At 46.6% G+C, this 27692-nt stretch overlaps 1 protein-coding gene across 3 annotated transcripts; it reads right to left on the minus strand.

Moving 5' to 3' along the window:
* Positions 1–256: 256 nt before the first annotated feature.
* On the minus strand, positions 257–27646 carry LOC149355529 (inhibitor of growth protein 3-like). Of its 3 annotated transcripts, XM_089583833.1 has the most exons (10): positions 27505–27646; positions 27242–27313; positions 25534–25634; positions 25253–25318; positions 24247–24343; positions 23018–23065; positions 21920–22203; positions 18828–19060; positions 9169–9364; positions 257–407 (listed from the first exon to the last, which is right to left on the minus strand). In XM_089583833.1, the coding sequence occupies exons 1-10, from the start codon at positions 27530–27532 to the stop codon at positions 291–293; spliced, it is 1242 nt and encodes a 413-aa protein (XP_089439959.1). In that variant the 5' UTR covers positions 27533–27646; the 3' UTR covers positions 257–290. The 3 variants fall into 3 exon arrangements, with proteins under 3 accessions (XP_089439959.1, XP_089439960.1, XP_089439958.1); XM_089583834.1 differs by lacking the exon at positions 257–407 and having other exon boundaries at positions 7937–9364; positions 21920–22176; XM_089583832.1 differs by lacking the exon at positions 257–407 and having other exon boundaries at positions 7937–9364.
* Between the last annotated feature and the right edge of the window lie 46 nt (positions 27647–27692).

Below are 27692 nucleotides of genomic sequence, written 5' to 3' on the forward strand. Positions count from 1 at the left end.
CTAAAACAGCAATCAGCACATGCAAATGTGCTGGTTATCCTCAGCCACCTAAAATGATGCTCGAGGAATCTGCGGCATTACTGCCACAGTGGTGCAAGATCAGGACCTTGGCAGATTGAACATAATTTCGAACTTTTTGGCGGATCTAGTGAAGCAGTGACCCCCACAAGCTCTTACAGCTTTCAGTAGACCCCAGAACAGACACATCAACTACTTGTGACCACAGCTCATGAAAGCAGTGTACAAGGCCGAGCAACACTGATAATATGTCCTTTATTTTTACAAAGTACTCAGTGCTCCTTGCACCCCCTCCGTTTCATGGTCAAAGTGCAAGTGGGGCAGAACCACTTGCCCTTTGGCGGCCGTACCATCTCCACACACTGGTAGTGGAACCACTCGAATGGACACTGCAAGAAAGCCCAGAAGAAAATCGAGCACAGTCAAATATGTGTTCACACCGCATTTGAGGCTATGCTAATTCAAAAATAACCACACCTCTTTTTCTTTAAAGTTAAACATTCTTTACTAGAGAGGGTGTTCGCTTAAATGAAAGATTTCTTAGCTGCAGGCAGCAGTTTTTGAAATAGCAGTAAAAAAAAGGTTGTCAAGGTCAAGCTATTTAAAGTTGCTTAAATAGCGGTGTAACCATTCTGGAGGAAAATCGTGTCTCTAACTTTGAGAAACTCCGATGTTTTGTACAGGCATGGTTTAGCAAAGTTTCGTGCACTACTGAACAGTGCAACCCAGATGAGTTTATTAAGTGACAAGCATACACTCATGCACCTTGTGCAAGACCCAAAGATGACAAGATTCAAGAGGAGGACAACTCCTACCTTTGCTCTTAGTAAATATCGATTTTGTTACTTTTTCTGGCCGGGATGGTGTTTTTGCCACAACAAAAAGATGCGTTTACATTGCTGAGAAAATGAGATTTCAAAATGCACACCTTTTCTTTTCTTTCCTGCCACTAGTTTCAAACTTGCGACGGCAGCATTGAAAAACAATCTGCGATTACTAGTTGGAACTGAATCACGGTGTCGCCTAGACTCACAGCTGTGTGGCCAAAATAAAGCACTGACACCATTGGAGTGAGCTTTGTGTAAACGGTCGGTCACTGCACTTTCATTTTCTGGCCTTTAGTAATTTACAGAAGCTTTATTTTCAGTGAATTTTGCCTCTGTCGTTTGAATGTTGTAATCTATTGATAGAGATAAACCTTCAAGGAACAGTGCGGACAAACTGAACTGGTCTGTATTGACAAGACTACAATGTTCAATTGATAAAGATGCGACATTCACTTAAATGAAGCTTTCATAAGCTATATAAAAAATATATTACAGTTACAGTGATGCTACAGTATGTGGGGATGCACTCGCCTCCCCGTGGTCCGCTTTCCCGCAATGCACCCCAACTGTGGTTAGCTCCCCCGCAACGCACTCTTCTCAACTAACAGGGGAGGGCGCTCGCGTCGCAGCAACACCAGCGCCACGGATGGCGTGTTTTGCCGCTCGCGCGCAGGGGAAGACGGGCTCTCTTCTGCTCGGCATCGGGGAAGCGCGTGGACGTCCACGCACAAGGCTCCACTCTTCGTCGCAAGTTCCCCTCAGCTCGTCCCGTCCGGCCTCGGAGTTTTTCCCCCTGCCCTACCGTGGGCGAACATTCGCTCGTAACCGTGCTGGTGAGTCGGACATACCCTCGATTCCTCAAGTGTATTTCGTTGCTAGCTGGCGTTATTGTTGTTATATATCAATAAATGCCTTGCTTGTGTCAGCCAGTCTGTCGTTCCTTTGTTCCCGAAGAGCAAGGCCCGCCGTGGTCGGCGAGCGCTCGGTAGCGCTCGCAACCACGGGGTGGGGTCCGCGCGGTTTTGAACTGGGTCAGCCGCGGTTAAGCGGGGAGAACGTGTTTATCTGCCCCCATTTTAAAACAACACATTTGGCGCCCAACGTGGGGCCTGCTCTTGGAACATTGGACAACTGTCTGTTCGGTTCGAGGAACGCTCTTTGTCCTGACTTGACAAGTGCTAGGCCTAGTGTGAATTGTGATCGCTAGGACCTGCGGCATGCTTTCTTGAGTGCGAGGGGTATTGCGCTGCAGCATGTTTGAACTTTTCGACATGCCCAGCATATTTTTTTCGTCAAGTTTTTCTTTTCTGGCGTACCTTCAGCGCGAGAACCACTTGGTCCGCATCGAGGGAGCGCGAGGCCTAGCGCCCGCGGAGTTGCCGAGTCCGAAGCGACTCCGCGTGGGTGGTCAGAGTTATATATTTTCTCGCTCTCTTTTTCGACTGTGGGAGTCGCGGCTCCGGGAACCGGGTGGCCTGGGGCCACGGGTGCCGCTACGAGCTCGCTGGTATTGCAGCTCGGCGCCGGGCGCTCCGACACCGTCCGATACGGTGGGCACCGACCGCTCAGAAGCTGCTTCGTGCAGTGAGCGGGGTAGGACCACCCCACAAAGCTGATGTCTCCTCGTGGCTGCGCGCACAAAACCCGTTTCGGGTCTTTCTTTTGTTGGGGGTCGTCGACCGTCACTATGGTAGTGAGGCCTAAGGCTTTTCATAGCTGCCTGCACCATGTCGGAAGAGACACGACCACTGGACCGTGGTGTTGAGAGGGGGCGCACTTTGCTGCCCACCCGTTTTTTTAACCTCGCATGAACTGATCATTCTCGTTCAACTCAAGAAAGGGCTTTGTTCACTCGAACTTTGCGTTGCACAGCCGCCCGACACGTTTTGCTAGCGAGTTGAGCATTGAGCAATGAGGCCCTTGTGTACGGCGTTTCCCCTCCCGTGACCTACGTTAAAGGTATGCTGAGTGTGTTTCGGAAATTTTGCAGACCCAGTGCACATCGTCTTGCTGCCGCCTGCTGCGACGGAGCGGCCTGTATCCTGTTCGCCGCATCCATCCAGGGCAGCCGTGGCGAGACCAGACAGCAGCCACCTCCGGCTGCTGTTACCCTGGCAACTACTGCAGAATCCTGGCCTGTAGTTTCCAACCGGCTCTCCTCTTCGCGGGCCTGCGGACATGTAGTCCGCGGGCCATGCGAGATGTCCCAGCGGAGACCTTCACGCCGTCTTCGGAATACCGCGGAAGTCTGCATGCACGCTGTCGGCGTGACCTCCGCTGCAAGACCTGCCTCAAGTGCATGAAGACCAAGAGACTCCTTCATAGCATGTAACTTGCAGGCGCGTGGGTCTATTTAAGGTTGGGGGGATGCACTCGCCTCTCCGTGGTCCGCTTTCCCGCAATGCACCCCAACTGTGGATAGCTCCCGCGCAACGCACTCTTCTCAGTTGGGTTACTTTAACTAACAGGGGAGGGCGCTCACGTCGCAGCGACACTAGCGCCACGGATGGCGTGTTTTCCCGCTCGCGCGCGGGGGAAGACGGGCTCTCTTCTGCTCGGCATCGGGGAAGCGCGTGGACGTTCACGCGTAAGGCTCCACTCTTCGTGGGCGGGCGACCTCGTGTGGAAACATGTTCCCCTCAGCTCGTCCCAACCGACCTCGAAGTTTTTCCCCCTGCCCTACCGTGGGCGAACGTTCGCTCGTAACCGTGCTGGTGAGTCGGACATCCTCGATTCCTCAGTGTATTTCGTTGCAAGCTTGCGTTATTGTTGTTATAGCAATAAATGCCTTGTTTGTGTCAGCCAGTGTGTCGTTCCTTTGTTCCCGTAGAGCAAGGCCCACCGTGGTCGGCGAGCGCTCGGTAGCGCTCGCAACCATGGGGTGTGGTCCGCGCGGTTTTGAACTGGGTCAGCCGCGGTTAAGCGGGGAGAACGTGTTTATCTCCCCCCCTTTTAAAACCCCACAAGTAGAACCCCTCTAGGGTAATGGGACTCAGACAAGCAAAAATCTTAACTACATCAGGGTCTTTACTGTATCAGTTGTTGGTGATGGCATGGCTCTGAGGATGCTCTCAAGTAATTAACTGACTAATTACTAAACTTGTGCTGGTTTATAAAAGAAACACTCACAAATACCTTCCATCAGGTTCTTATATTGTCCCTTTATGTGATAATTATTTATTTTCAGTTATCACGTTTTCGATTTTGTTTATGTCTTGAGGAAGTACCGCATTGCCACAAATATAATGTGGCTACGAATATAACGTGAGTTTGATTTCATCTGAAAACCAAAGTTTTGCGTGCACACAGCGTCATCTTCCGCAGCCTTAGTGCCGTTTAAGAGAGAACCGATCGAGCGGTGGCTACCACTCACGCAGTGCCGCCACTTCCCTGTGTTTAGTGCTGCCGTGCTGTAAATGTTCGCTATTTTCTTCCCTTCCCTACTCTTCACTGCATTTTTACTCTTTTCTTTCTCAGCGGCCGACGCCTCTTTCTATATATGTTCATAGCCAGCGGTTTTTTTTTCGTGCACGTCGTGTGCTTTCCCTCAGGGCACCACGAACAAGTTGGCTTCTTCTCACAACTTTTCAGCTTCGCGGTGAAGCTATCTCAAGAGCATCGTTCTATGGTCTGTGGTATGCATTTGCTTCCGAATGTCGAACCCACGCGTGCCACGTTGTCATCATACAGCGGGAGGTACGTTGCCACGGCCAGACGCTCTTTAATATAGCCATTTTTTTAATCTTTACTATAGCAAAAAAAATGTAAAGTCGTCGATGAGAGGCGAAATGGGACTGCAGCTTCAGTTTACTATATCCGAGTTTACTAGAGCAGCGTCCTACTGTACTGGTAGAATGCAATCTGGGGCAATTTTCGGGGCATTAATATTTCCAATCTGGAGCAGAGGGACGTTGATGCAGAAGCAGTCTGGAGCAGTAACGTCTGGAGCACTTTGGAGCAATAAAACATCAAAGCACCCTGGAGCTTGTCTTTTAAGTTTCCAAATCCCTTAGGTAGGCGAACGATGCTGGAAAAGCAAAGATGTGTTACAAAATTAAGTTTGTCATAACTGGTATAAGATCGCACCTGACAGGTCTTCAATTAGAAATTTTATGCTGTACTAACTGAAGAGGAGACACCTTGCAAAATATGTCACACAATGTGTACCTGATGAGCAGATACTATGCATATATACTTGCGAGTGTAGTAGCCCAAATATACTGATGAGTGGCTTGTCACTTCTCTTTACAAAGCCTGAAAGTTAATATAAGATCTCCTCCACATTAAAACCTCTCCAGTTATTCATTTATATCAGCCAGTTCTGTCATGTTTGCTGGCATACTTGTGCTTGCCTCACACTGAAGCAATTAATCAGACTCAGTCGCCTCCATCTCCTTTTATCTCCATCTCCTTATCTCCATCTCCTTTTTATCAGTTGTGTTGGCTGAAGCATTGCCTTTGACAATTCTGCCTGGACTGCAGAATGTGGTGAAGTGCCTACACCACATGGCGAAATGTCCAACGCAAGTGACACTGACAAGAAAGCTCAACTTTTTTTGGCTAGCGAGGTCTGTGAGTTGGGGCAATATACAGTTAATGGAGCAGCACTTTTCGTGTTTCATGGTAAAAAAAGAATGAAGTGGTTCCCATGATGACACAGCGCACCATTGTAAAGCATTGGTTGAGTTGAGTTTCAGTTTATTAACATTTTATTTCTCAGTACAGAAAACTAAGGGCCGGGAACAAAAGGTACAAAACCTGTACCTGGCTGGGTCCCCTGACCCCATAACAAAGTTGGTAGCGATGCACTCTCAATAAACAAATAATAAACTAATGAAGAAAAACGAACAAAGCACTTTGAGCGAAAACAATTTAACATGATATTTGAAATTGTGCACAACACTCCTGCCAATATTTAAACAAAATAAAAACTGTTTTAGCAAAACCCTGTGCAGAAACCATCAGAAAAATACAGAATCCATCAGGAGAGACACTTATAATCAATAATGCACAACAAATAAGTATGATGAACATAAATCAAATATAGCCCATTCCACTCAAAAGCAGTCACTCGAAAAGAAAGTACACATTATAGAAATTCACAAAAACCGTGAACCCAACTACAACCACACAATGAAAATTTTGCGCAAAAATCTTTTAAGTGTATTAATAGAAGGATAATTGATAGCTTCAGCTAACACCGCATTCTCGTTTAAAGCATTGGGAATAAGGTATTTCATACTTTGTAATCCATAATTTGTTCGTAAACGTGATAATATGTAATTTATTTTCTGGAAGCAAAAGCTGTCATTTTTCATGAGATATGTATTATCAAAGCTGTGAGAATTTTGTTTCCTTTGGGTGTATATGTAGAGTGCAAGTTTGTATAGATAGAGCTGTTCAAGATAAAAATCCCATGTTTCTTGAAAAAAGGCCTTGTGCTCTCATTATAATTTAAGCTTTCCAGAGCCCTAATGGCTTTCTTTTGAATGATTGTTAACATTTGCAAGTTACCTCTAGTTGTTTTCCCCCAGATCAAGAGACAATAAGTGGGATTGGATGATTGCATAATATGTATTTAATCTGTACCTAGTTGGAATCAGGTTCTTCACTCTCCATAATGCTCCAACTACTTTCGACATTTTTAATTTCAAATGATTTACATGTTCATTCCAGCTCAAGAAGAACTCTAGTTTGGGCTAGTTGGTTCATGATTCAACAGGAAAATGGCGCAAAAGACGTGGACAAAAGAGACAAACACGACAGGACCAGCGCCAACTTACAACTGAATTTTATTTCGCACCAAACCCGCCTTTATGTAGGCCAACACGCCCTAACATCCGTGTAATCACGCACAGGCAGTAGAAAAGATCACAGTAAGATATCTAGCACATGAAGCGCAATAGCACCCACGTAACATACTATCATGGCTAAAAAAAAAAACCCCCCAAAAAACCAACAAAAGTATAGCAAACAACATTAAAACGGTCATGGCCAAGCAACTCTTCAACACCAAAAACGATACACACTCATGAGTGATACCAGATGACCAACAAGAAACGTGGAAAAAAGGTGAAGAATGAAGCGTTAAGACCAAAGCAGTGTCAAAGGTAAAAAAAGGTTGAAATGGATGAAGAGTGCAAACCTTAAAAATTGGAAACCAAAAACCAGCAGCCACATGAATGATAACCGATGACCAACCAGAAAAAAGATGGACGCGAAGCTGAGACCAAAGTCGGCGTCAAAGGTATAAAAACGAGAAAAAAATTGGAAACGAACAACCAGCAGCCATATGAATGATAACCGATGACCAACAAAGGAGTACACTTTTCTAGAAAGTTTTCTGTAGGCTCTTCGTTTTGTTTTGTTGTGCACGCTCTTTCCTTTGGCATTGGTTGCAATTATTGACGATTTTTTTGACGATGTGCGGTTTTTGCGTGGTTTTTGTTCTCGTTTTTTACACCTTTGGCATTGACCTTGGTCTGAGCTCCGCATTCATCCTTTTTGATGTTTCTTGTTGGTCATCGGTTATCATTCATATGGCTGCTGGTTGTTCGTTTCCAATTTTTTTCTCGTTTTGATACCTTTGACGCCGACTTTGGTCTCAGCTTCGCGTCCATCTTTTTTCTGGTTGGTCATCGGTTATCATTCATGTGGCTGCTGGTTTTTGGTTTCCAATTTTTAAGGTTTGCACTCTTCATCCATTTCAACCTTTTTTTACCTTTGACACTGCTTTGGTCTTAACGCTTCATTCTTCATCTTTTTTCCACGTTTCTTGTTGGTCATCTGGTATCACTCATGAGTGTGTATCGTTTTTGGTGTTGAAGAGTTGCTTGGCCATGACCGTTTTAATGTTGTTTGCTATACTTTTGTTGGTTTTTTTGGGGTTTTTTTTTTTTAGCCATGATAGTATGTTACGTGGTTGCTATTGCGCTTCATGTGCTAGATATCTTACTGTGATCTTTTCTACTGCCTGTGCGTGATTACACGGATGTTAGGGCGTGTTGGCCTACATAAAGGCGGGTTTGGTGCGAAATAAAATTCAGTTGTAAGTTGGCGCTGGTCCTGTCGTGTTTGTCTCTTTTGTCCACGTCTTTTGCGCCATTTTCCTGTTGAATCATTCCAGCTCAGAAACTCTTCAAAGTGGACACCGAGGAATTTAATGGTTTTTGTTTGCTGCAAACTTTCAGTGTGGAAGGTGAGATTAATCTCGTAGTCAATAGGTGTGTTTCTTGCTCTGAATAGGATATATTTTGTTTTCTTGATGTTTAACTGCAAATCATTGCTAATAAGCCAGTTCGATAAGTTAAGTGTTGGCTGCTTCTTCAATTTCTTTCAATTTTGATCCGGAAAAAAAAAACATTTGTATCATCAGCATACTAGAGTATGTCTAGAGTGAAAGGAATATTTTCAATATCATTAATAACGAACAAAAAGAGAAGCGGACCTAAGATTGACCCTTGTGGTACACCCTTATAGTTCTCAATTCGGACACATAATCACCCAGTTTAACGAACTGTTTTCGATTACTTAAGTACCTTTGAATTAAGTTATTGGCATGTCCCCGAATTCCATAAGCATTTAGTTTTTCGATTAGTATGCGATGGTTTACGGAATCAAACGCTTTCCTTAAGTCGAGGAAGATACCAACCGTAAAAACCTTTTGTTCGATATTCTCGATTATCTTCTCTTTAATCTGAATTAGTGCTGTTTCAGTCGACTTATTTTTGCAAAAGCCAAACTGTTTGGGAGAGATTAAATGAAAATCAGTTGCATATGTGGCAAGTCGTTTATGTACAAGGCATTCCAATATTTTCGCAAAAACACTTAATAGCGATATGGGGCGGTAGCACGCTTAGCCCTTATTACATTATGCTTACTTCCCAACATTGCACCATGGGGTGCAGCATTGTGCAGCGCTTCACAACAATGACATCAACCTCCCTTCCATTTTGCATAGTATACCCATGTTTTTCTCAGGAGCATGATATTATTGCGCAGCCCAAGGAGATGGAATGTCTCCAGACAGCGTCACTCATATCATGTTCCCTGAAGGTCTACAGACTAAGAGGCACATTGGCGAGGCTACTTTTGAAGTTCTTAGAAAACACTGGCCTTCTGGAGCAGTGGTAGGATTGCATGTTGTTTAGACCACGGTGACACACGTGGAGCGATTGCCGACCAGTTAAATGTAAGCCTATTCCTGCCTGCCCCTTAATATCGCAGCCACCACCATCGACCTCCCTTGTACTTTCTCATTAGGCCCCGAGCACTGGTAACTGAGGCAACAATGTGCTGGGGCGCACTGCGTGCGTCTACTCACATCATCATTGTCGCAGGCCACCATATCGCCGTACGACACCTGGTTGCAGATGCAGTAGCGGGTTTCGTTGGGGTCGGAGCCCCAGTCCAGGCTTGCCTCATCCACCCCCCCGCCCAGAAGCACCAGGGATTCCCCAGAGTCCTCACTCGCGGGTGACAAAGCAGGCTGCTGCTGCTTGCCTGACGCCTGGCCTTGCCTGCATGTCGCACAGCGAAATTGTCAACCACTTCGAGGCACTCATCACTAGCAATTCGATTCGACTTCAACAGACTGCCACAGTTACTGTCCTCTCAAACACCTTGGAATGCTCTTGACAGTTCCCAGTCAAAAAAAACCATTGAGATTTCCAATTGGAACCAGTTGATTTTTGGGCACCATTGGAACCAATTGGCTAGAAACCAATTGGTCCCAATGGTTTTTTTTTTGACTGGGTAGTGCCAATCAACATTTTTCTATGGAATTGAAATTAACATGCTTTTATGGAAATCAAAGCCAACAGACACACATACATCACACACAAGCAACATTCAGGCACTAGTAGCATACATTAGCTCAATATGTATATCCAGAGAACACACTTCTGCTCCAACTTATATACCCAATTTATTAGGCTCTCATGCTGGGGCCGGTGGTGCTTGCCCACTGAGCGCAGTTATTTAATTTAATTTCAGCTCCAGTGGTGGTGTAGGTGATGAGTACAATTTATTATGCTAAGCTGCTGATAGCTCTTATTGTAAGTACCATATTAGTTCTACCTTTTTCGTCAAACATGCAAACATTCATTGGATAAATTGGGTGCAGTTCGGCGGACCAATTGGATGCAATGGGTAAGATCAATTGGGCTCACCAATTGGAAACCAAAATGGTCCAATTGGATAGTCCATTTGGACCATCCAATTGGAACACCATTCCAATTGGAACCAACTGGAAACCCATACGGTCCAATTGGATAGTCCATTTGGACCGTCCAATTGGAACCAATTGGAAACTGAACTTGTCCAATTGGAACCGATTGGAAATCCAATTGGTTCCAATGGTTTTTTTTGACTGGGTTGAGCAGGCAATAATAAAAAAAACTAGCTCACTGCTACAAAATACCACACGCTACCAGGTTTCAATATTCCAGTTCAAGCATGCCGAAACTCATGAACTCAATTTACTTGATTTAAGCACTAGCAAAAAGTAGAGCCTACATCTGCATGCACCAGTTTATTGTGGTTTTCATTTCCTGACCTTGCAATTATTGAGTACAATATTTTGATAAAATCCCTTTGTTCTGATTAGTAATCCAGACAATTACTCAAGGGCTTAGAATTTTGCAATCGCCAAACATGACGAGCTGTGAAATCATACAATTATGCTGTGCTGACATGCACTCAACGATGTACTCGTACTTTCCTTTAGCACTATTTACTGCTGTCACAAGCAGATTTTTATTGCAATTGTTTAAACCGTATAAACACATGTAATGGTCGCACTCATGTATGGGCCGCACCCCGTTTCCCTAAATGACGTGTTTAAAAAACAATAAATCCGTGTAAGGGCCACACCCGAACTTTCCACGATCCTGGTGGGAATAGCATTCTAAATGCATGCGCCGTGGCCTCTGCGATCAGCTCCGGCCTTCGAGCAATGGTTGCTTGATTGCGGAGGCAACGCATGCGCGCAGAAGCTTCCAAGTGCTGTCCATGGATAGCGCCCGAGGTCGCAGTATTTGTGTGTGTATTTGCCGCTTCGCGTTTGATAGTGTTATTTTTTTTTAGTGTATGTGTGTATCCAGCCAGGGCACCCTTGTTAGGCGCCCTCCGTGTGAAAGGGAAGGTTGTATCATCATCATCATCATCAAAATCTAGCCACTTTACAGTCATCATCATCATCGTCAACATTTTCCTTCGCCGTGACCTTCCACTATCCACACCGGCATCGCCACCTCCAGCCTTTGGTTGTTTTGTGGCGTGTTGTGCTCGCCGTAGTCACCGTGGTTGTGGCTTTCGCATGCTGCCGCCGAGCGTTGAAGCTTTAGCACGATGAGCAAGCGCCTTAATTACTACATGGCGGGGAGTTAGCTCTCGAACACGGTGGGCAGGAAATTTGACGTGGCTGAGGAAAGCGTCCTATGATGGTGCAACCAAAAGGATGCATTGAGAAACACAAGCTGCAAAAAGCGCGCTTTCCGAGGCAAGCCGCGCTAGTTTCCCGAGCTGGAAAAAGAGCTGCTCTGCTATGTGATGGAAGTGCAGAACAATGGCTACGCTTTGAAAGTGCACATGCTGCACGGCTTCTTTTGGGATGAGCGTGTACCAGAGCACAGCACTAGCTCAGAGTCGAAATACTCCGCAAGTGATGATTGAACGCAAAATAAGTGCCGCTCATTCCCTGATTGGTATGTTTTTACTCAAAAAAAATTCTTTTTTACACAACGCACATAGGGGCCGCAGCCCGAAAATTGGCCCTCGAATCTGGAAATAAATGTGCGGCCCTTACACGCGTTTATACAGCATTAGTCGTATTATATGCATATGTTCCTCTAATGTGATGCCCAAAATAAACCAAACAGAGGAGATGAAAGAGTCAAGTACTTTCATTTTCAACAGTAAATCACAATGCACTAGAAATCTGTACCCTATTTGAGATTGTGCACATAGCAAAACCAAAGCTATTGGTTTTGTCAGCTAACAAGTGAATGTACAAATCTGCAGTGAACTACATTCGAATCAGTGCGGAAACATGGATTTGTGCTACGTAAAAGATGACGATGAGTGGTCAGAGCCACGGGAAGGAGCGCTTGCGCTAGGCCAGCCTGCCACACAAGCATACACTAGACTCTTTTGCTCGGCTCTGAACCTTTGGACTAGTGCTTTCACACTAAAACTAACAAAACTAAAATATGACAGTTGCTCGCCATGAACATAGATGGATCGATGAAGCTTTGCCCACTCATAATTGGAAAAAGCAAGTCTCCACAATGCTTGTGGAGACTTGCTTCTGGTTCCGAATGCGCTTCTGGTTCCGGTGACCTGCAGGTCCAATCTAAGAGCACGGACGACCTGCGAACTTTTTGCGAAGTGGCTGAAGTGTTGGAATGACGACCTAGTACACCAAGATCACGTCTGCCTCATTGTAGACAACTTCTCGGCACACTGCTGCAGTGCTAGTACAGCAGAGCAGAAACACTAAACTCTTTGCTTCCAGCTGCCGAATGCTATGTTGGTGCTTCAACCCTTGGACCAGGGGATAAATCACACGGTGAAGGTTGGTTATAGGAAACGTCCAATTGATAAGCTCCTGCAGAACCTGAGGACTGGAAGAGACATAAAAATTGACCTCTTAGGTGGTCTCTCTGTGCAGAGTGGCTCGTGGAACGATGTGAAAAAACGAAACTCAACGGAACTGCTTCTAACATTCTGCTCGCTGTTTTCCCGAGAAGACAAAGCAAAATTCTTCGTTGGGTGAGCTCGACGAAGCCATGGTGGGTCTTGATTTGTGGAACTAGCAGTCTGAATTTCCTGGTCCATTTGTGATGAGGCATCCACAGGAAACTTTGTCTCCACGGACAACAAAGTTAAAACCGTAGAGGAGCTTGGGGATGAAGATATCATTGTTGACGTCGTGGATGAGAACTGTGACAAGGACTTGAGAGGACCTGTGCCCACGTGCTTCAATGTGTTCCATGCCCTCAGCATGGTTCATTGCTATTGCATGGTGTTGGAAATGGGGCCACAAGCCCGCCGCTGGAACCAGTGTTAAAGATGGGGCTTCTATCCCACCGCTGGAACCAGAGTTGAAGACGGAGGGGTCCTGGAGATGACTAACTCGTTTAGCCTCGCAGGTACCGGCTCCGAATGACGATGTCGGACTGCGTTATCGAGGAAACTGTACAGAAGGGTTTATTCTACATATTTACAGATGAGAATCGACTCGAATGCTATGCGAATGCTCCGATCACACAACAACATCCCGTTAAATACGGTTCGCGTTCCCCAGATCCCTGACTGGGGAACTTAGTTCGAATCACGTTGTCCAATCGGATGGGCCATTGATGACGCTGGCGGTACCACCCACGGCAGGGCGGTGCTGATGCCCTCTCGCTCTCTCACAGCTCGGGGGATGAGAAGGGGAAGACAGTCATCAAACACAGATGCGTCACCTTGACCACTGCCGCAAGTGTTCTGTGCGTTGCCTCCGTGGGAAAGCAGAATCCCGCAGTCTCCTCGCAGGTGGTTGAACCTTCTCGAACTCCCCCGCCGGATGGCCGAAGCACGAGACTCCTTCGACACAGCGTCTTTCAATTAACAGCCTCGCTCAGCGTGACCTTGCGTAGCATCATCCAGTCCGGTGACCCGAAGGCCGACTCGGCCAACGTATACCGCTGCTTCCGCCGTGCTTCATGTGCATCTCTGCTTCCAGTGTTGTTGCTGCTGTCCCAAGTTCTCGCCGCATCTTTGCCTAACGACGACACTCGTCTGACAGTAATTTCTCCCAGGCCCGTGGGAGACAGCGTCCTTCGATCGGTTCGGAGGTTCGGTGATTTGGAGAGCAACAACCCCGGCCGTCGTCGTCTATGCTTCTGCCGCCGGCGCCAGGCCTCGTCATATCCCTTGCTTTGCGATGAGTCACACCCGGCTTCCAGGACCACGTTGTCCACTCTTAACAGCTCGTCCGCGGCCCGAAAAATCTCGAATGGCCAGCGTTCACGACCGCTGGGCAGGAAGAGATGAGGCCGGAGTCGGGTGGAAGGGCTGGTTTCCAGAAATGGCATCCAAGCTCGAACATTCAACAAAGAATGGCATCAGTGGACTGTTCCACGAGACAGGGCACTGACCCACAAGCAAGCGCTCGGAATTTGCCAAAGACCCACCAGGCTTCCCACAATGACAACAAAGGTTTACTAAAACTTGACTGAATTTTGGCGTAATTTTGGTGCCGAGAAAGCGCAAACTATCCCCTTTGAAATCGCCAAAGACGGACTGCTTGGACCAACGTTAAAAACAAAAACCCACACACAGTAGGTGGTCCTACCATGTACTCCTGTCTACAACAATCGGCTGAATCCATCAGCATTTCCATGCGGTTTTCCGTTCCTGAAACGCCTCGAGAAATTGTTTTTGGAGACCAGGACTCCGTCTAAGCAAGCGACCATTTTTGGGGGGACAAAACTGTCATAAGCATGTTTGAGACGATGACCAGTCTCAAACCTGAACCTTGCGCCGTTCAAGTAACTCTGGTAACCCTACAGCATCTGTGCCGCCTAAACCAAACGCGCGCTCTTTGTCTAAAGCGCTTAACGCTTCTCTACATGTCAGCCTGGGGCTGACGTACTGAACATGGTGCTCTTCGTGGCCGTCGCCAACTTGACTTAAAATAGCACCCAGTCCTCTATCACTGGCGTCACACTGAACTTCTTTCTGAAATAAGAGGCCTGAAGCAAAGGTTGGGACACGAGCGCTTCCTTCAGACGAGTTTTCTCTTCGGTCATTTCCGTGTATGTCAGTGAGGCTCCCTTTTCGTAAGGTGTCAGTCAATCAAGGGATCAACGCTCCGCCTACGCGACGCTAAGCGTAGTTCTACTCGAGCTGCACTCCTGTGAGTGCCCTTATCTCTTGGTAGCATGGGAAATCAACACCTGTGATTTCTAACTCAGTGACGCCATATCCTTTCTAAGGTAAGGAAAAAAAAACAGTAACCTCCGATCAACTTGTTTTAACTCAAAAGTAGCCTTTCCCTGCCTGATTTCATAAACACACACAGAAAAAAAAGAGGAATAAAAAAAAACGAAACAGCTACTTGGAGTCGCCACGCGGGGGGGAAAGCTGACTCCCCGCCGCCGAGTTGAAAGGATTAGTCTTTCAGACGCGCCCGCCGGGGTCGCGCTTTGACTGATTGTACTGCGGTCAACTCGTGACAAAAGGCTGCAGAAAAAAACGATCCCCGACTCTCACTGTCGTTTCCGCGCCCCCTCGAGGCTCTCCGAAAACCTTGGTCGTGCCTACAATGTCGATAACCGACTCTGGCTCTGGACGACGAGCAGTGACCAGCGCGAGAAGGTACCTCTTTCTCTCGCCCCAAGCAGGAAGCTCGGCTACCCATTCGCCATGCGCGCTTCCTAGAATGCGGTGCCAAATGTGAAGGACGATTCCTTTTCAAGTGCGCCCGCCGAACACGCCTGCATGTGTCGTCTCGGTTGTTCGACGCCTGCGTTCGCATGTGCTGAGTGCCGCGCAACCTTGCGGTTTCTGATCTCTTGGGCCGCTTTGCCTTTTTCCTAACTGGCTTTTTGTCCGGACGGCGCGGTCTAGTCTTTCTTGCAGGCCGATGCCCCTTTATGCACTTCGCGCCAGTTTTGCTTGGAAGACGCGCTCTTCCCTTTTCATTACTGCAGTCAGCCTTCGAACGAGCTGCACGCGTCGCGAGATCATCAACTGCAGCTGCAAGTTTACGAGGCGCAACGCGGGAAGGCTTCGCCTTTCCTTCCACCGCATTTCTTTTTTTCGCACCTGTCCGCGCAACCGACTTTAGGGCTTTGAATTTGATTCGTTTTCTCTTGGTTCTTGCCCTTGTTCTTTTTCTGCGCCTAGACTGTGTCGCGTGCGTCTCCTGATGACAACTAGCTATCTCTAGTTTTTCCGTCGCACCTCGGAAATTTTCATGAAATTCCAAACTGGCCTCTGTGCCTTCGCAGCAGAGTGCCAGCTCCACGCAGCTGACAGACGGACATGAAACTGCCCCTGAGATCCCCAGCTCATTCCCTCGGGAGTTGTCCTCTCCAGCTTGCCTGTCGCTCTGCGCGCCATTCTCTGCATGGCAGTGCTCAGCCACAACTGAGCCCGCCTGGCTGTCGCTCTGCGCGCCATTGTCTACATTGCAGTGCTCAGCTACAACTGAGCCCGCCTGGCTGTCGCTCTGCGCGCCATTCCCTGAACTGCAGTGCTCAGCTACAACTGAGCCCGCCTGGCTGTCGCTCTGCGCGCCATTCTCTCTACTGCAGTGCTCAGCCACAACTGAGCCCGCCTGGCTGTCGCTCTGCGCGCCATTGTCTACATTGCAGTGCTCAGCTACAACTGAGCCCGCCTGGCTGTCGCTCTGCGCGCCATTCTCTCTACTGCAGTGCTCAGCCACAACTGAGCCCGCCTGGCTGTCGCTCTGCGCGCCATTCTCTACTCTGCAGTGCTCAGCTACAACTGAGCCCGCTTGGCTGTCGCTCTGCGCGCCATTCTCCCTCTGTCTAGCAGTCTGGCTGTTACTTCTATCTTTATGTTCGGCAGCCTCGCATTCTTCTTGCGCCAGCTTTGCCAAGGTAGCCTCTCCCGAGCCTTTGTCACTGAAGCCACTGTGACATCTCAACTCGATCTTACCGCGGTTGTTACTCTCAAAAGGGGTTTCCGCTGTTTCAACTTCGAAACCTTTTTCGATATTAAAATCTCCCTTTTCGCGGTCCTGCCGGTTTGACACCTGTATCGATTCTACTGAGAGGGTCGCGCTCGTAACAGTCCCGACAAAGTTGTCCGTTGCCACTCCTACCTCACTTGGAGGAGAACCCTCGCACTCGTGTCGTTGAGACGCTATCTCGGAATGCTCTCTCTTAGCATTACGTCCAACTACATTGGACACGGTCTCGGATTCTGCGGCTTTCCTTGGACTACCGTACCGGTTGCACACGTTCTCTGCCACTTCCCTCGTGGTGTCGCGATTTACCAACTCGCCTACGGTCACAGACTTTACGGGTCTTGCCTGCGGACCTATTTCATAAGCATCGCTTGCTCTTTCAGGAGTTCCGGCTCTCACAATACCGCCTTTTCTTCGCAGTTCGTTTTCAAGCTGTATACGCTTTAGTTTCCTTATTTCATCTTCAACCTTCCACTGTTGCCGTTGCCGTTCCTTCTCTTTTTCCCACTCCCGATCAGCTTCCTCTTTACGCGCTTTTTCCTCTGTGCGCGCTTTTTCCTCCTGTTCGGCTTTCTCTTTAGCCTCCTGGTCGGGTTTTACTTTGCGGGCTTTTTCCCCTTGTACCAAATTCCACGTATCTACCAGCAACTGATCGTTATGCTTGACTTGTTTAAGAATGAATTTGCCCAATTCAATTTTGGTTAGTTTGCTAGGCACTTCAACCGACAGTTCCTCGCATATCAACAGCAAGTCCGACTTGTACAACCTCATTAGGTCCATGACAACGCTTTCTCCGCTTTGGCTCTGCTAACACAACAATGCCTTGAGAATAACCCCTCTCAAACGACAAAGCCCTGATTCCCAGTCAAGATTATTCTCTGAATCTTACAGCCTGGCGAATCCCATAGCAAAAGCCAAAACGCTCACCCGTGGAGAAAGTACGATGTCGCACGGTCCATCCCAGCTGCTGCCAACCAGGATTAGGAACGGGGCCTCACAACCCCGCCGCTGGAACCAGTGTTAAAGATGGGGCTTCTATCCCACCGCTGGAACCAGAGTTGAAGACGGAGGGGTCCTGGAGATGACTAACTCGTTTAGCCTCGCAGGTACCGGCTCCGAATGACAATGTCGGACTGCGTTATCGAGGAAACTGTACAGAAGGGTTTATTCTACATATTTACAGATGAGAATCGACTCGAATGCTATGCGAATGCTCCGATCACACAACAACATCCCGTTAAATACGGTTCGCGTTCCCCAGATCCCTGACTGGGGAACTTAGTTCGAATCACGTTGTCCAATCGGATGGGCCATTGATGACGCTGGCGGTACCACCCACGGCAGGGTGGTGCTGATGCCCTCTCGCTCTCTCACAGCTCGGGGGATGAGAAGGGGAAGACAGTCATCAAACACAGATGCGTCACCTTGACCACTGCCGCAAGTGTTTTGTGCGTTGCCTCCGTGGGAAAGCAGAATCCTGCAGTCTCCTCGCAGGTGGTTGAACCTTCTCGAACTCCCCCGCCGGATGGCCGAAGCACGAGACTCCTTCGACACAGCGTCTTTCAATTAACAGCCTCGCTCAGCGTGACCTTGCGTAGCATCATCCAGTCCGGTGACCCGAAGGCCGACTCGGCCAACGTATACCGCTGCTTCCGCCGTGCTTCATGTGCATCTCTGCTTCCAGCGTTGTTGCTGCTGTCCCAAGTTCTCGCCGCATCTTTGCCTAACGACGACACTCGTCTGACAGTAATTTCTCCCAGGCCCGTGGGAGACAGCGTCCTTCGATCGGTTCGGAGGTTCGGTGATTTGGAGAGCAACAACCCCGGCCGTCGTCGTCTATGCTTCTGCCGCCGGCGCCAGGCCTCGTCATATCCCTTGCTTTGCGATGAGTCACACCCGGCTTCCAGGACCACGTTGTCCACTCTTAACAATGGCGACTGAAGGCTGCAGGCTCAGCTGTTCATGGTCCATCAATAACGTCCAAAAATGCGTTCTCTCCAAGGCAATAGAGATGAAGAAACGGGAAAAAAAATGCGCAACTATTTTGCCAGGCAATCTGAGCGCACTAAGTGCTATCATAGAAATAAATTTTTTTTTCACTCTAAATGTGCTTGTATGCTCATAAATTTACTGCCAGTACTACTCACTGAATTACATGTTATATTGAACTGACAGGTACTTATCTGACAGTTTGATATATATGTGGGTTCAACTGTTTTGCATGAAGACAGTGACGTACGGTATGCAGTGTGCATAAGCTTTGAAACATGTCTCACATCTTGGACGAGGATCGCTTTGGTTTGGGGGCAGCTGCGGGTGGCACTGCAACTGTGGCAGCCGGTGTGGGGCTGGCCATGAGCAGGGGTGGGGTCGGGGCTGGTGGCGGAGAGGAGAAGTAGCCAATGTCCGTCGAGCCCACGGTGAACTCCTGGGAGGCGAGGCTCTGCAGCCAGGCATTGACGGCCTCACAGCCTGCCTTGCGGCTGGCTGTGTGCCGGCCCTGCTGCATCTGCACGAGGTGCCATTGAAGGCAGAAAGAAAGAAAGCCATAACAGGGGACGGTAAGCTGATGGTACAGTGAGAATACATACTAAAGCGATCCTGCTGATCTTTGGCTACACAGCCAATAAAGTGCTCTACTGCAGCCTGTTTTTTGCAAAAAGACCAAACAGAAGACAACATGAGCAAAGGTAGCACCTTGATTCCTCCACCCGTCACAGATACTTATGTTGGAAAGCCTGCAGGGATGATGCCTGGAAAGATTTGTTTTTTTTCATGCTTGGCCTGTCTGCAGAATGATCGTCACCTTATTACAGGCTGTACAAGTAAGCAACGCACGAACAACCATACTGCTGCAACAATATGTTAGCCCTCAGCAGCAGCACATGGAAACAAGTGTACAGCATAAAATTTCTAAAAAAAAACTTCACAGTCAGCAGTACATACGGTTCCAACTTAAAAGATTTCACATCACTGCTTTCATAAAATGGCCCACCAAATACCCATAGTACCAAGCTGGCAACATGCAATTACTGGCTCTGCTTAAAAAAAGATCCAAATGCCAGCTGAGTTTTAACATTCTTTTAGAGCAGTTCTAAACAAAGAACCTTCACTAGCACAGATTATGTCAAGGAGCATTGAAAAGCATTGGTTTTAAGCTTGTTTTGATACAAAGGGAGGTCATTTTGATCTCGGTGCATGTTCCCATTCTTTTGTTTGAAACTGCCCATCTTCCAGCAATTTTGCATTCTTTTATGTGAACTACTGCTCCAGCCTCTTATTGAATTACAGTACACTTCCTCTAAAAGAAATATGAATGAACCATGAACAGTTGATCATCTTATCATGAGCACCTCCAAAAAGCATGAATGAGGATGTCAGGTGTAGCCCCGATATTTGTTACATAAAAACACCCTCTGTTACATAATAAAAAAACCGTGCCGTGGAGAGATAATTGAAAAGAGTGATGGCATGATGCAGCCACACATCATCAGATTGAAAATGGTATTTTCTAAATTTTTCGCCCCCTCTTCTGCTTTTGCCACGAGTGTTCTGCACATTACTCCCATTAAAATGCAGCTGCCACAACTGGGTGCACAATTAGTGGACACATTCCTGGCAGCAAGACAAGAGAACCATTGAGCCACTGCAGTTAGAGACCGCTCCACTACCAGCTGCTTAAACCAAGTGCTGCACCACTGAGAGACTACTGAAAAATTCTCTTGGCCTAACTACTCGCTTGTTCGCACTCAAACTTCATACAGAGGTGACATCTGGCAGTAAGTTTAGTTTTATACTATATTTGGGACTTGCCTTCAATACCTTTCTTGTGTTTCAGATCTCTCATCCCAGGCCTCACTGCGATTCACTTCCATACAGTGATCGCAGAGCCCTTTTAGGGCATTGACTTCCCAAGTTTGCGTCGAGTGACAGTAAAAAAAAACGCCTTCCCTTTGAAATCCAATTTTCTAAGCAATAAATGTGTGTTTTGCTGCTCAAAAAACATGAACACAGACAAAAGAGCAAAACAACTGACTTTCACTAAGAACAAAAAGTGGAAGGGAGACGTCCCCGGTGCCTCGTCAATTTATTTATTCTAATACCTACAGCGCCCATTGTGGGCGTTATTGTAGTGAGGGCTACAGGGTGCAAAATACCTCTCCATACAGGTGACAAAGTATATAGAAAAGGAAAAAAAAGAAAAGGAAACAATATAAACAAAAAATACAACACATCTTAATCTCAAAACAAACTATTACTAAGGGAGAGTAAAAAAGCACAAAAACAAACGAGCAGTAAGGAGCAGTAAAAAACACAAAAACAAATGAGTACTAATCAAGAGTAAACAAACAGAAAGGCAAGGTAAAATAAAATTTTCATACAGAAAGCACACTGTAATGAAACTCAGACATGGTACATACTTATCCGAAAATGTTCAACTACAAATGGGAACATATACTATGTCTGCATGAAAACTGTGTTCAGGAATTTCAAAAAGAGAGAAAAAGCAATGCGATGGACACAATTATTAGTTTGGCAAAAGACACGCCAAAATATTTCCAAAAGAAGATGGCAGGGCTGAAACGACCTCCTCTGGCATTTATTCTAATCGTGGACTCTTTTTGGGAAAGAATGAGTTTTTTAATATATTTACACGGCACATGTATTCTTGAGCTTTGTTAGTATGGTCTAAAAAGGAGGATACATAGCTGGGACCTTTAATGTATGCATCTTTTATCAAATCTGTTGCACCTATAAAGATATTATGGAACAACTTCAACTGTATACACTTCCATCTATCTTTTAAGAGAGGCCAGCCCAAACTTCTGCATAGTATCGGAGAGGAGATTTGGGTAAAATGATAGTATGTGGATACAAATCGTGCTCTAGGTTTCTGAATCTGTTCACGTTCGCTAATAAGTGGTTTAGTTTCAGGATCCAAAGTCGCACAACCATGCTAAAAGATGGTTTGGTTTGGTTTTTGAAAGTGTTTACCAACCCAAAGTGACTCGGGCTATAAGGGACCCCGTATTCAAGGGCTCCAGAAATTTTGAACACTTGGGGTTCTTTAACACGCACTGACATCGCACAGTACTCGAGCCTCTACAATTTAACCTCCATCGAAATTTGACCGCCACGGCCGAGACTGAACCCAACTCTTTCGGGTTAGCAGCCGAGTGCCATAACCATAGAGCCACTGTGGCGGCATATTCTAAGATGGGACGCACACTTGTGAAAAAGAGCGTTTTTTTCAATTTGGTGGGCCCATGCCTGAAATTGCCCTTTAAAAACTTTAATACATGGCTAGCTTTAGAAACAATATAGTGAACTTGGCCGTTCCAGGAAAGCGATGAGTGACAATGCTTGCCTGCTGGGTGGCAGTGGTGGCCTGTGACGTGGCTGCAGCAATGGTGTTGCTGCCCAGACCGTAGGTGAGGGCCGAGGGTGGAATGAGGAGCCTGTCTGCGGGTGCCAGTGCTGCGGTGCCTGCCACAGCGCCAGCCGCAGCGCCCACCACGGTGGCCACTGGCCGGCCGCCCGACACCTCGCCGAACAACGGGAAGACCCGCTTTGCGGCCTGACGCTTCCCTGGGTGCTGCCCGCTGACACACATCGATGAGCCACCTAGAGAGGTCGCCACATGCTTGCGCTCTGGGCAAAGTGCGGTGGGGTTGTTTTGGGTCACCAAGCTATCGAGACACAGCTTGGAATGATGGGCAAACACTCTTGATGAGTCCCGCTACTTCTGTCATCAACAGTAATCATGGCAACTTCAAGTGCATCATCAAACAAGTTGTCTGTGAACAGATGTGCTCACCTCTCGCGGAAAGGATCATTACAGGGGCCTTTGAGGCACTGAGAATAAATATACGGATTTTAATGCGCCAAAGCCGACTGAGCAGTTATGAGGCACAACATAACGAAGAGCTCTGCAGTGATTCCAACATTTTGGGTAAGGTTATTATGCACGAAAATTCTGGTATGCAAGTGTTTTCATATTTTAGGCTCATTGAACTATGGCTGCTACTGCAAGGCTCAAACCTGCTCACTATTGGGATACCATATCCGCAACGTCACCCTGTGTTTTTTAATTCATCTGAAAGGTTCACTATCATACCAGAAGTGGATTTGTGAAAGTAATGCTGCAGTTGAGCACACAACAGAACTGTTAGTCTAGGCTCGCGCTCCACCCATAACTGTGACAACCACTCCAGTAGGCAATGTCAGCAATGATACTGGCCTGAAAAAACCCCCAAATATGTCTCCGTAACAACCCAAGTGTTTAAGAGTTCTCTCATGACTGAAAAACTGAGCTATGCCAGCAGCACAAAATGTGCACTGCTTTTGTAAGGCATCAAGACTATACCAGATAAGCAAGCACTGCGCAAGATAAAGTTGTAATTGGTATCAAGATGGTACATGCAGTCACTTGACAAGCAACCAGTGGTATCAAAGTTCCACTTACTCTTAGCATTCACAGATGATGGCGGTGCCTCGTCCAGCTCTAGGGATCCTATTGGAAGAGAATACATTAAGCATCAGCCCACCCAACCAATGAATGCACCAGAGCAAGGCTGCAGCATGACATCACGAAGCAGCAAGCATTTCTCTCCTAACCACAGAAAGCTATGAAGGAACTGGACATACTGCGACATTATCCTTCCAGTGACACCCAAAACAACTTGTATGTTGCTCTCCAGCAATGCGGTAGGCTTCTCACACCACCGCCTTCTGAAGAAGACAAAGAAGTTAATAGGAAAAGAGAAGCACAGTAACTGCTTCCCTCTGAGAACAAACCTGAACCGTTTTGCAAGGGGCAAAGGGAAGAAACAAAGGGGGAGAGAGAGAGAAATTGGCTGTGGTGTAGCTGTGGTTAAACCTGGAGTGACACAATAGCTGGCCACAGCTGGCCCAGTTCCACTCTTCTGAGTGGAACTGCAGTCAGTCTTTTGCCCCCTCCTTCATCCTCATCCCTGGACCTGGATTCAGAGTTTAAAATCATTTTCGTCATTACAGCCTCTCTTTCTGTTTCTTCTTTCACTCTCACTTCGCCCCTTCCTCTAGAAACAGATGAGCCGCATTAATTAGGGAGCTGGTCTTCCCTGTGGTTCAACAGATGATGGGTGTCCACCAAGATACCTGAGCAGTCACTGTGAAATTTCCGTTCCTCAAATTCATCTTCTTCACTAGGGCCCCTCTGTGTTTCTTCTTTCACTCCCACTTCCTCCCTTCCTGTGCAGTGCAGTTCATGTGCCCACCAGGGCGGTTGCTAGGCAAGGGCTCAAGGTCCATGCCACCAAGGCCCATGGTTGGTGAGCAATGGCTCAAGGTCAGTGTGACCATGGTGAGCCCAGGTGCAACCAGTGCGAAAGTGCAGTAAAAAAATGCTACCAATTGTCTTGTGTGCACCTAGTGTGTGTGGTTGAAAAGGTGCAGAGGTGGATTCACAACAGCGACTGAGGGACTCCTTTGGCAAATAAAAACACTAGAAGTTGTCATTCTTCCAAATGTGCAGGAATGCTACACAATAAACATGGCTTCTCTAGCGTTACTTTCGACTACAGTAAGCACCGCAGGTGCACACGTGTCCTGGAAACCAAAGTGGGTGGGTGGTAGGCTTCAAGAAAAAAAATTAATGGTGCATGCAAATAAAAAAACAAAGAAAAATGAAGAAAGTGGGACTGGTGCTCTTACTCCTCTCGAGGATTTCTGTGATGCCTGCATTGTCCACCTCAAGCTCCATCTTGCACTTCTCAATCTCCTGGTCAAGGAGCCGCAAGTAACGGTCCCCCTGATGGTTAGTGCAACAAAAACAAAACTATCAGAACACACAATAGTGAAGCAAGTGCAGGTCCACTGCTCTGCAGTCGCACAACATTGAAACAAAGTGTTAGGGGGTCGCTTATCTGGCTCCGTTCACAGAAATTTCTTGATTTGCAGATGTGACAAGGTGCACTGGTGACCAGTTTGTATATAGCCACACCAATTTTCTCTCTGCATCACCAACCATTACCATCCCCTATTCACCCCTCTTCCCTCCTAAGTACGAAGCAGCAGGGAAGAGAACCACAAAATCCATACTTCTCCCAAGTTGTGTTGGCTGCCAGGAGAATGTAACAAATGTATGCCAGACTAAGCAAAGACATAAGAGTTAACTTTCTTTGACAAAGCAGTATGCCCTACTGATTCCTCTACCATTAAAGTTGGACAGGAACAACACAGGCACACATATGTGCTGCAAAGAATAACAAAGCCAGTCTTTAAACAAGTAAACTTATTACTCTATTTTAACAGCAAAAACTTTCTGAAATAAAAAAGGCCAGAAAGTGAAATACAAGTATTGGCTCCTAAGGCTGTTTTCACGAGCAAGCCGAAATGGCCTCATGAACTCTTGTGTCTGGATCTCCGAGGCTACACATTACCACAATTCATCCCCAGCCAGCAGTATCTATAACGCTTTAGACATCACCATCAACATCCCGGTTTTGAATCTAACGGAAGAAATAAAACGGCGTTTGCTGGTCAACCAAATTTTACAGAGAACGAAAATCCGATGGAGCTCTCATCACTGTACCCTTAATTTACAATGTAAAAGCTTCAAGCGTTTTGCAACTCCAGGACCGCATGCATGGGAATATGGGAAATGATCCAATGCGGTAACACCTTGACAGAGTTTTAAAAACAAGGGCTGCCAGCTTACCAGGTTATAAGCCTGCTCTGCTTTTTGCACTTTCACATCTGCGACCTCAAGTACCTTGTAATAGTCCTGCAAGAAGGACATGCAACAAGCACACCGGTGATCCACTGCGCATCGACACCAAATGCATCCGTCAGGCACAAGCAGCGCAAAAAGTGCAAACACGAACCAAGGCAAGTACTACCACACTTCTCTTGTGAAAAGCCTTTTAAAGAGTAATGAGACGGTGCAGCATTCTATGCACTCAGCTGCAAGATAGCACTGCTCTGAGGTGCAAAGACCACCTTTCGGATCTTGTCAAAGGCCATGTCCCGCTGCTCGGGCTTCATCTTTCGGGCATTCACAAAGAATTGCTTTTCTCGCTCGCCAATGCTGTCCATAGCATCTGAAAGAGAACAACAACAAAAAAAGGTTTGCAGAGTCAAACACTGAGCTTACTTTAATTTTGAAACAGGCTTCGGTCATCACACAAGCTATATCGCATGTATTTCAGTGTGCCGTTTAACCAAAAACTACCCGATGTTTGAACGCACATCCTAAAACTCAGGCCATCTCTGCCAGCGGAAAACATGCATGTGAACGCAGTTCATTCCATGATGAATTTTACATCCTGGCAAGGTTACAAGACTTGCTCCCTGTAATGAAATGCCTGTTATGCATGACACACACAAACAATTTCTTCAAGAAAATAATGAGCTCAAACCATGTTAGAAACAAGTGCTCCATGTAATGCAGGAATTGCCTCAAAACAAGGAGCCCAACATCCACAAGTAAAGCTGCATTAAAAAGCCAATGTGTACAGCCATACTAATATAACTGTGCAGATCACGTGAGATACCTAACGCATCTGAGGTGAGCAGTACTTCATGAAGCTCACACACCGGTTTCAGTACTGCTTGGGGAGGTATGAATTGAGACAAATCATTCTCTACTCAAGTTCTGTCTCTGATTTGAGAACAGTTTATTGCTACAATAAGAGGTACATTTTTTTTATGCAGCTAGACGTTACTCGTCAACGCACTCAGAAGTCCCAGTCAAAAAAAAACCAATGGAACCAATTGAATTTCCAAATGGTTCCAATTGGACTAGCTGAGTTTCCAACTGGTTACAATTGGAATGGTGTTCCAATTGGATGGTCCAAATGGACTATCCAATTGAACCAGTTGGGTTTTCAATTGGTGGGCCCAATTGGTCTTACCCATTGCATCCAATTGGACAGCCCAACTACACCCAATTTTTCCAATGAATGTTTGCATTTTTGACAAACAAGGTAGAACCAATATGACAAACAAGGTAGAACCAATAAGAGCTATCAGCAGCTTAACCTACTAAATTGTACTCATCATCTGCACCACCACTGCAGCTGAAATTAAATTAAATAACTGCGCTCAGTACGAAAGCGCCACTGGCCCCAGCATGAGAGCCTCACAAATGGGGTATATATAAGTTGGAGCTGAAGTATGTTCTCTGGATATACATATTGAGCTAATATATGCTACTAGTGCCTGAATGTGCAGTGTTGCTTGTGTTTGATGTATGTGTGCCTGTTGCCTTTGATTTCCATAAAAACATGTCAATTTCAATTCCGTAGATAATGCTGATTGACACTAGGTACAGCATCTCCCTGCAGTCCTCATAAATCAGTTTTCCTTTTGCACATTACAATATGTTAAGTTGTAGAAATATTTATCCAAGATTCTAGAGCATATTATTCACAAACATTTAGCTACCCCTCTCAATGAACATAGCATATTTTGTGAATATTTTCTGTGTGAAATAACTGCCTGGCCTAATGGGCACAATTGGCTGGTCCAATTGGTCGGGGGCTAAAAACACAACTGGAACCAATTGGTTCCAATTGGCAAATCTAATTGAAACCAATGGGAATGTCCAATTAGTTCCATTTGGTTCCAATGGTTTTTTTTACTGGGGTGAGCTCTCAGTGCTTGCCTACATTTGAATGGTTGTGAAGGTAGCTCAAAAACAACTTACTCTGGACTTGTAGATCCCGTTCACGAATTTCTGTGAGCCTGTCTCGAAGTTCCTGAGGGAGATGCTCGATCACTACGAAGAGAAAGAAACATGAGTACAAAACAGGAGTTCATAGCTACAACTCTGCTGCAATCGCGCAGAACGAACGAGCGCGCGCGCTCGGAACGACACTCGCATTTCATTCACCCCATCAAGAAATTCGTTGGTCAAAAACACAGAAAATGCCTACACTGGCAGCAGTAAAAACACCCAGAATTACTCACTTTCCATGTAGACTTCGAGGTAATGCATCTTCCTACTGTGGGGACACTTCTCTGAACGAAGCAGGCGAAAAAAAGTTCAAATTTCAGAGCTATGCAAAGCGCTGTAAGCTAGGCCTTGCCAGAAAAAGTCCCGTTAGGAAAGCCAAACTCGTTTCGTCGCGCGACGGCAGCGCCGCGCGGAGCGAAGA

The sequence above is a fragment of the Amblyomma mixtum genome, chromosome 3 (assembly GCF_055824585.1).
Source record: "Amblyomma mixtum isolate Tamu chromosome 3, ASM5582458v1, whole genome shotgun sequence".
Classification (NCBI taxonomy): Eukaryota; Metazoa; Arthropoda; class Arachnida; order Ixodida; family Ixodidae; genus Amblyomma; species Amblyomma mixtum.

Bases quoted from the DNA above. Each gene is read 5' to 3' on its own strand.
- LOC149355529 (XM_089583832.1), bottom strand. From the start codon at position 27,532: ATGCATTACCTCGAAGTCTACATGGAAA. The intron at 27,314-27,504 runs GTGAGTAATTCT...TTCTCTTCGTAG, and splicing joins CCTCGAAGTCTACATGGAAA to TGATCGAGCATCTCCCTCAG. The intron at 22,204-23,017 runs GTAAGTGGAACT...CACTTTGCCCAG, and splicing joins ATCATCTGTGAATGCTAAGA to AGCGCAAGCATGTGGCGACC.